Below are 9,369 nucleotides of genomic sequence, written 5' to 3' on the forward strand. Positions count from 1 at the left end.
ATAGGCACAGACTTGGGGAATAGGTCCTGGGGGGTTGGGTTGGGGGTCACAGCCTGGGAGCCTGGGAGCTGAAAATCCTTTTGAATGGGTGGTGGGTTCTGCTTAGTACGGTCTCTGGGTGGTGGTGGGGTGAGCAGGCAGCACTCATGGCCCGAGGCCCCCAGACCCCTACTTTTCTGACCCTGGCTCCTGGGACTCTGTGTTGGGGTGGGTAACTCCAGGCCCGCTCCATCCTCCTGAGATGACTCCTGAGGTCTCCTTGGAAAGAAAAGAGGGATCAAAGGGCTGGCACGCCCGGGGCCCCATTAGCTCAGCCTGCCTCTGCTGACTCCAGGGCTGTCTCACACCCTTTGTGCCCAGCCTGGCTCGCCCCCTCTCTGTCTCCAGGAGCTAGAGCCGGTCTTTTCCATAGTCTCCAGCCAGGAAGCCCCCCACTTGCTTATCCATTATACAGGGGTTTTCACAAGGGGTGTGAAACCCACCCATAGGGAGGCCTAAGCTTGGGACCCCGGCTTGTACCCCTACCCCCTGCTTCCTGAGATGGCCTTGAGAGCTGCGCTCCCCACCCCCAACAGCCCAGGGGTACAGACCCTTCCCCACCAGGGGCGGAAGAAAAAATTACTATGTTACTGGTTTCTTTCCCCCCTGGTCTTTAGCACAGAGGGCTCAGCCCATCCACCCTCCAAGAGGGCGGAAGGGGTGGGCCACCCCACAGGGGCCAGAGGGGGGCCCTGATGCCCTGGGGACCCCCTGGCTTCTACCCCCTGCAGCCTGGGCCCATGACCCTCCCAACCCCTAAGGACTCCACGCACCCCCAGGCTGTATGTTAAGGGGCTGCAGCCAGCAGCACCTTGTGAGAACTAGGACCCTCCCACAGCCCACTCCTCCCCCTCACACCCCTGGAGGTTAAAGAAGAGAACGGGCTCAGGCTCCCAGACTCCAGAGAAGTGGAAGGGGCTCCGGGAAGGAGCCTGGGGCCGGGCCGGGCTTCTTCTCTCGGTCCCATACACCTTGCCCAGCTATGGGGACCTTCGACCTGTGGACGGACTATTTGGGTTTGGCACGCCTGGTCGGGGCTCTGCGCGGGGAAGAGGAGCCTGAGGCCAGGCTGGACCCCAAGCCAGAGCCGACACCGGGACCAGAGGGCCAGAGAGCCAGTCGGGAGCCCTCGCCGGCCCCAGAACGCCTGTGTTCCTTCTGCAAACATAACGGGGAGTCCCGGGCCATCTACCAGTCGCACGTGCTGAAGGACGAGGCCGGCAGGGTACTGTGCCCCATTCTGCGAGACTACGTGTGCCCTCAGTGCGGGGCCACGCGGGAGCGCGCCCACACCCGCCGCTTCTGCCCGCTCACCAGCCAAGGCTACACGTCTGTCTACAGCTATACCACCCGGAACTCGGCCGGCAAGAGGCTGGCCCGGCCGGACAAGCCGAGGACGCAGGACGCTGGCCACCGCAGAGGAGGAGCGGCAGGTGGCCTGGGGACCCGGTGTGCAGGGGGCCTGGCCAGGGCTTGTAGTTGAGCCCTAGGGCCTACCCTGGGAGGTTGGCTGGGGCGGAGGGACCCGGGGCTAGCGCCAAGAGCAGCATTTTAGGGGTGCTTCTGGAGCGAGGAGCTGGAGCTGGAGTTTGCTGTGTGATCTTGGGCAAGTCTCCCTCTCTGGGCCATCATTTCTCAGGCCTGGTGCAGCTTGGCAGAGGTCTGGGGCACACAGGTGGGGTCTACCCACAGGTATGATGGACCCAGCTTCCACTGTTAGTTAGAAGCGGTGTGACCTGAGCGAGCGGAGTTGCTCAGCCTGTCGCTTATTTTGGGGGCCTGTACTGTGCTGGACGCGACAGCAGCAGACAAGGTAGGAGGGGGAGGGAGGGTTGGAACATGGGGTGCTAGCGAGGCATGGTGGGCACGCTTGTAATCCCAGCATTTGGGAGGCTGAGGCCGGAGGATCACGGTTCGAGGACAGCCTCAGCTACTTAGTGAGGCCCTCTGCAACTCAGTGAGACCCTGTTTCAAAATAAAGAAAAGAAAAAAAAACAGGGCTGGGTGTGCAGCTCAGAGGTAGAAGGCCCCTGGGTTCCACCCCTAGTACTAAAAAAAAAAAAAAAAAAGAAAATAGAAAAGAAAATGGGGTGCTAAAGCCAGGCATGGTAGCACACACCTGTAATCCTAGTACTTGGGAGGCTGAGACCGGAGGATCACAGGTTCCAGGACAGCCTCAGCAAGTGGTGAGATTCACATCAACCTAGTGAGACCCTGCTATCAAATAAATAAAATCCGGCTGGGGAATGTAAGAATATGGGGGCACTCTCGAGGAAGCACCCGGCTCAGAGGGGGGTTCTGGAGGAGACAACTTTCTGGGAGCCTGCTTAATTTGTTGGGCTTGCAAGTGGCCTCAGGCCTTGCTCAGGCATTGAGTGAAATTGAGTGTATCTGGGGAGTCGCAGCCTGCACCTGGATGCTGGGGGTTGGCACCGTTCAGGGACAGTAGAGACGCCCTCCGTCTTTGGGGATGATGAGTTTGGACTTGGGCACTAGGGGACCAGGCGAGTCTAGAACAGGCCTGAGTGGTGCAGTTCAGAGGCTGCCGGGGTCCCTTAGGGCCAGGTGTCCTAGGCAGAACCAGGCGTGGGGTTGGGAAGAGGGCTGGGAGAAGCTGCAGCAGGACCCTTAGCAGCCCTCAGGGGGCAGAAGGGAACCCCATGTGGGGTGTGGGGGGTCCCTCCTCTGGTGGATGGGGGTCTACCTCCTGGCTACAATCCCAGCTGTTTTTATTTTTCATGTTGCAGCTAGTTGTGGTGGTGCACCACTGTAATCCAATACTTAGAAGGCTGAGACAGGACTGCAAGCTCAGGGCCAGTCTTAGTGAGATGCTCTGCCACTCAGTGAGACCATGTTTCAAAATAAAAGAATAAGCCGGGCATGGTGGCGAACGCTTGTAATCCCAGCATTCGGGAGGCTGAGACAGAAGGATCGCAGGTTTGAAACCAGCCTCAGCTACTTAGGTCCTCCACTACTTAGCGAGACCCTGTTTCTAGATAAGAAATAAAATCAGGCTGGGGAGCCGGGCGTGGTGGCGTGCGCTTTCGATCTCAGCATTCGGGAGGCTGAGACAGGAGGATCGCGGTTCGCGGACAGCCTCAGCTACTTAGTGAGGCCCTCCGCAACTCAGTGAGACCCTGTTTCAAAATAAAGAATAAAAAATAGGGCAAGGGTGTAGTTCGGAGGTCAAATGCCCCTGGGCTCCATCCCCAGACCTGGAAAAAAAAAAAATTGGGCTGGGGGTTTAGCTGGGGTAGAATGCCTCTGGATTCAATGCCTAGTGCGACAAAAATAAATAAATCTCAGCCCTATTTATATTTATTACAATACTGGGGATGGAACCCAGGGGCATTCAACCTCCAAGGTACACCCCCAGCTCAATTTTATTCTTTATTTTGAAACAGAGTCCCACTCAGTTGTGGAGGGCCTCACTAAGTAGCTGAGACTGGCTTTAAAACTGCGATCCTCCGCTGGGCGTGGTGGCGCATGCTTGTAATCCCTGGCGCTTGGGAGGCTGAGACAGGAGGATCACACGGGTTTGAAGCCAGCCTCAGCTACTTAGTGAGGCTCTTAGCAATTTAGTGAGACCCTGTTTCCAAATAAAATATATTAAAAAAAAAAGGTCTGGGAGTATATCCCGGAGGTAGAAAGCCTCTGGGTTCCACCCCCAGTACCACCAAAAAAACTCCAAAAAACTGCGGTCCTCCTATCTCATCCTCCCAAGTACTGGGATTACAAGCCTGTGTCACCATGCCCAGCCTCCAGCCTTAATTTTTTTTCTTCCTGTACTGGGAATGGAACCCAGGGGCAACCTCTGAGCTACACCACACCTGGCTTTTTATTTTTTTAAAGCAGCACTAGGGATTGAACTTAGTACTTTCAAACTATACCCAGCCCTATTTCATAATTCTCTATTTTTTATTTTTTGTGGTACTGGAGGTGGAACCCAAGGGCTTTTCTACCTCCAGGCTACACTCCAAGAACTATTTTTTTTTAATATACTTTATTTGGAAGCAAGGTCTCACTAAGTTGCTGAGAGCCTTACTCAGTAGCTGAGGCTGGCTTCCAATCTGTGCAATCCTCCTGTCTCATGCCTCCCAAGCGCTGGGATCACAAGCGTGCACCACCATGCCTGGCTTATAATTCTTTATTTTTATTTTTATTTATTTTTTGGTGGTACTTGGAGTGGAACCCAGGGGCTTTCTACCTCTGGGCTACACTCCCAGACCTATTTTATATTTTATTTGGAAACAGGGTCTCACTAAGTTGCTGAGAGCCTCACTAAGTAGCTGACGCTGGCTTCGAACCTCTGGGTCCTCCTGTCTCAGCCTCCCAAGCGCGGGGATTACAAGCGTGCGCCACCACGCCCGGCTTATAATTCTTTATTTTGAAACTGGGTCTTTGTAAGTTGCAGAGGGCCTCACTAAGTAGGTGAGTCTGGCTGTGAACCTTTGATCCTTCTGTGTCAGCCTCCCAAGTACTGGAATTACAAGCCGGGCATGGTGGCACACGCTTGTAATCCCAGCATTCAGGAGGCTGAGACCAGAGGATCGCGGTTCGCGGACAGCCTCAGCTACTTAGTGAGGCTCTCTGCAACTCAGTGAGACCCTGTTTCAAAATAAAGAATAAAAAATAGGACTGGGAGTGTAGCTGGGAAATAGAATGCCCCTGGTTCCATCCCCAGACCCACAGAAACAAACAAAACCAAGTACTGGAATTACAAGTGTGCACTACTACACCTGGCTGCCTTTTTTTCCCCCTTGGTACTGGGAGTAGAACCCAGGGGCATTCTCAGCCCTATTTTTTATTCCTTATTTCAAAATATGGTCTCACTAGGTCGTGGAGGGCCTAAGTAGCTGAGGCTGTCCACGAACCGTGATCCTCTGGTCTCAGCCTCCCGAATGCTGGGTTATAAGCGCGGGCTACCAGCTTGGCCTAGCAGCACTTTTTAAAAAATTTATTTAAAAATTTAAATTTTTTAAAATTTTATTTTTATTCTTTTTATTTTTTAGGCAGTGTCTGTTGCCAGGGTTGGCCTCACACTTGGTATCCTCCTGCCTCTTCCTCCCTAGTTGGCTGAGAGCACAGGCATGTGCGGGGCTCTAGGAAGGGAGGCAGCCAGCAGAGGACGATGTGTTTTTTGGGTGCAGCCTCCGCCTGCCGCGTTGGACTGGGAGCGTTGGCTGGACCGGAGGCCCCTCCCAGCCCTCCAGCCGTGCAGAGAAACTTCTGTTAAAGCTGAGATCGCTTCCAGAATATCCCATTCCCTGTGGTGTAGAGTGTTTTATGTTTTCATTTCTGGTGCTGGGGACGGAACCCAGAGCCTTATGAACACTGGACAAGGAGGACTACAAAGTGTTTGTTTGTTTTGCCATACTGGGGATGGAACCCAGGGGCATTCTACCTCCGAGCTACACCCCCTGCCCTATTTTTTATTCTTTATTTTGAAACCGGGTCTCACTGAGTTGCAGAGGGCCTCACTAAGTAGCTGAGGCTGTCCGCGAACCGCGATCCTCCAGGTCTCAGCCTCCCGAATGCTGGGATTACAAGAGTGCACCACCATGCTCAGCTTCCAGCTCTATTTATTATCCTTTACTTATTGAAACAGGGTTTCACTAAGTTGTGGAGGGCCTCACTAAGTGGCTGAGGCTGGCCACGAACCTGCAATCCTCCTGTCCCAGCCACTCAAGTACAAGTGCGCCCATGCCAGGGGGTTTTTTCTGCTTCTATTTAATGGAACAAGGCCACTTCCTTTACTCACTTGCCTTTACTGGACGTGGAGGGTGGGGTGGGTGTCTTCTCCACCATACAGAGACAGAAGGCTTCGGGCCGCCGGGAGGGCAGCATGGCCATCGGATTTGGGGCTTTTGTGCGCCGGGTCCCCTCCCTGGGGCCCGGAGCAGCCGGTGCAGGAGGGTCACGGGGCTGCTGTCTCCAGAGCAGCCCCTAGGTGGCGCCAGAGCCCAGGCAGCGGGCAGGTGGAGCTGGGGCCGGGTTCCCTCTGACCGAGTTTCTCTCCCTCCCACTCTGCTTTACACCTCCAGGTCCCAAAGGTGCCGGGAAGTCTTCTGGACCTTCTCCTGCCTGCAGCCCCTCCACCTCCACTTAGGATGCTGACGCAGGGATAGATAGGCCTTTCTGCCAGGGGCTGAGACGCACAGCTGCTGGACCCCGGTGAAGACCCACCCTGGCCTGCACTTTTGAGGACTTGGGGGCTGTTGGGGACCCACAACCAGGGTGCCAGCCTTGCATCCCTGGCCCTGTTCCCCAATGATGGGCACCCAGTTGGTGCTCAATAAATGTTTACAGCTGGATCAAGTGGTCAGTCCTGAGGTACACTAGTGTGCGCCTTGCTAGTGTGAGCCCTGGAGACCCAGCAGAGGGGCTGGTGCACCCGTTTCCTCTTCAGGCTGCAGCATCAGGTGTTCCTGTGACCCCGCACCACTCTGAATGCTGGGGTGCTGGGTGAGCTGCTGCTTGGGAGAAACAGGAGAGGGTGCCACTGGGCGGCCTTGGGGTTGAGAGGCTGCTTGGCCACTCGGCTGACCTTGTGAGGTCCTTCCTGTGTGTCTTCAAACCCCTTCCTGCCACCCCTGCCTGTTGACATACCAAAATGTGGGGCTCCCCTTGTCCTGGGGGTGGGGAACTGAGGTAGGCAAACAGGCCTGCCTCCCTCTGGGACCCGGGGAAACCCAGTAGGAGTGGTGTGGCACCCTAGAGCAGGGGGAGGGGCCGTGGTCAGCCCTGGAGACCCACGCCTGTCTCCTCCAGCTGCACCTGTCCCGCTGGACAGCAGGTGGGTGCAGGGAGTCGGCACCTGGGCTCAGTGCCCCCTGGCCTCCAGACCCCGCCCTCAGCACACGCTGTCTCCCAGGGACCTTCCTCTGCCCTGGGCCAGGACTTAAGGACCTGAAGGCACTCTTGGAGTCAGCCTGCTGCTAGGTTAGGAGAGGTCTGTCTGGCCACGGGCTGTACGCAGGGGACAGAGCTGACAGTATGGAGCTCTGTAATAGTGGATGAGGGCGCCGGGCTGGGTGGAGTGAGGCACAGGGGATAGGAATACAGACCTGGGTCTTCCTGGCTGCCTGCCTCAGCTGGGGCTTAGACAGCATATCTCAGGTGGAGTGGCTGGCTGGCTGAGCCCTGGCCTCCAGCGGGTGGGCAGCCAGTAGAGCCCACGCACCCACCAGCGTGATGCAACACGGGCACTGGCAGCTTGATGACCGCCTCTCCCGGAGGCCCCCAGGCCAGGGGCCGTCCCCTGCCTGGTGTCTGGGCAGCCCTGCCTGCCTCCTCGGGGCGGAGGGGTGAAGTGAGGAAGAGGAGGTGGGCTCCAGAGGCTTGCAGGCAGGCTGAGGGACCAGAAGGGCCTGCACACCAAACTGACCCCAGAGATCGTGACACATCATTTTATTACTCCAGAAGAAATAAAATAGAAGTTGAGAGACTGAATTACATACACAACAAAGCTGATCTCTGCCAGGGCAGAGCAAATTTTCAACCGGAACTTCAGTGTGCAAATCCAGATAAACATCTAGGCGTGGGTGCCGCCCTGCTCAGACTCAGGCTGGGCAACTTCCTGCAGCTCGGGCTGCCGGGGGAGGGGATGCGGGTGATGGGCTCCCCTGTGCCCTCAACAGGCAGGGCCAGGAACCCCCACCTCCTGTGTGAATCCCTGGAAGACTTTCCTCCAGTGAGTGAGGGGCAGGTTCGGGGCCCACCTGGACCCCTAGGGCATTCAGAGGGAAACTGGTCAGCTGGACGGAGGCCGCGTCTGCAGACCCCTTGTGAGGAACAAAGAGAGCGCCAAGTGCTGCCGGGGAGCCTATAGATCCCGCCAGGCTGGCTTCCTTCGGGGAAGGCTCCCGGCCCCCTTGGGTGGGTACAGCAGAAGACTCCTTCCTGGTGGCCTGGCCTTCTTGGAGCTGAGGCGCCGGGCGGCTTCCAGGTCTCGGTGGGTGCTCATGATCAGCCGGCTGTGGGCACAGAGGCAAAGGGGGCCCTCGGGCACAGAGCTCCAAGGCCCAGGCAGAGTCAGCCTGTTAACTGGTGGGCTGGGACGCTTCTGCCCCTTTCAGAAAGCTGGGCTTCTGCGGCTCAGGTGGAGGGGAGGCAGCAAGAGCCCAGGGCGTAGCTCCTCCCTGCCCCCTGCCCCCTGCCCTCAGGGCGTCCCGATCCCCTTCCCCCTCCGCTGCACACCCAAGCCTGCCTTACTTCAGGTTGGAGAGCTCGACCACAAGGCCACGCACAGTTCGGGTGGCGTCCTCCAGCCCTCCGGGCCCGGCCGCACAGGGCCTGTGGGAGGAAAGGACCATCTCAGCTCGGGGTTCCCGCAGCACCTCCAGCTCTCTTTTCTTTTTTGTGGTGCTGGGAATTGAATCCAGGGGTGTTCTACCTCCAAGCTACACCCCCCAGTCCTTTTTATTTGAAATTAGTCTAAGTTGTTGAAAGCTTCAGGTAAATTACTAAGGCTGTCCTTGAACCTCTTGTCTCTGCTTCCAGCATGCGCTACCACGCCTAGTTTAATTTCTTTTTTGTACATTCCATTTGCCCTTTTCTGTCTGCCAGCCCGGCTGCTCTATCCCCAAAAGCTCCCCTGACCCTGTCCCTTTCAGGACCATGCCTGGGTGGCGGCCTCACAGCCTGCTCACCCCCACAGAGCACCAGAAGCTTCGAATATAGAAATGGCGGCCATCCGGCCACTGGCCCTCCTGTGGCTGAGCTGCTGCCCGCAGGCCACGCCCTCCTCTAGCCTCTCCTCCAGCCACCGAATCCCTAAACATCCATTCCTTGCTCCCTCTTAGGACTCGGGACGCTCCTTCCACATGGTCGCCGTTTGCTTACTTAGTGGCACTGGGCTTGAACCAAGGGGCTTTCTACCTCTGGACTACATCCCTTCCTTATTGATTGTAGTAACTGGGATTGAACTGCACCCCCAACCCTATTTTATTTTATTTTTATGGTACTGGGGATGGACTCCAAGGGCATTCTACCTTCAAGCTACAACCTCAGCCCTAGTTTTTATTCTTTCCTTGAAACAGAGTCTCATTAAATTGTGGAGGGCCTCACTAAGTAGGTGAAGCTGGCTGAGAACCTGCAATCCTCCTGTTTGAGACTCCAAGGACTGGGATTACAAGTGTGCGCCACCATGCCCTCTGGCCTATTTTATTTTTTATTTTTTATTTATTTTTTTTTTTTTTTGGTTTAAATTTTTTTTTTTTTTAAATTTATTTTTTATTGGTGCAATGTATTCATACATCATAGTGGTATAAATAAGATACTTTTGTAGACATACATGCACACATCGCCCAGTTAGCCCCTACCCGATCC

The 9,369-nt window shown here is 55.9% G+C and overlaps 1 protein-coding gene across 2 annotated transcripts; it reads left to right on the forward strand.

The window, feature by feature from the left end:
• Nucleotides 1-1,021: 1,021 nt before the first annotated feature.
• Nucleotides 1,022-6,148, forward strand: NANOS3 (nanos C2HC-type zinc finger 3; the record flags this gene model as incomplete). Of its 2 annotated transcripts, none has more annotated exons than XM_080715609.1 (2): nucleotides 1,022-1,490; nucleotides 6,093-6,148. In XM_080715609.1, the coding sequence occupies 2 exons, from the start codon at nucleotides 1,022-1,024 to the stop codon at nucleotides 6,146-6,148; spliced, it is 525 nt and encodes a 174-aa protein (XP_080571735.1). The 2 variants fall into 2 exon arrangements, with proteins under 2 accessions (XP_080571735.1, XP_080571736.1); XM_080715610.1 differs by having other exon boundaries at nucleotides 1,022-1,472; nucleotides 6,084-6,148.
• Between the last annotated feature and the right edge of the window lie 3,221 nt (nucleotides 6,149-9,369).

This window comes from Muscardinus avellanarius, assembly GCF_963383645.1.
Source record: "Muscardinus avellanarius genome assembly, chromosome: 18".
In the NCBI taxonomy this organism is placed as follows: domain Eukaryota; kingdom Metazoa; phylum Chordata; class Mammalia; order Rodentia; family Gliridae; genus Muscardinus; species Muscardinus avellanarius.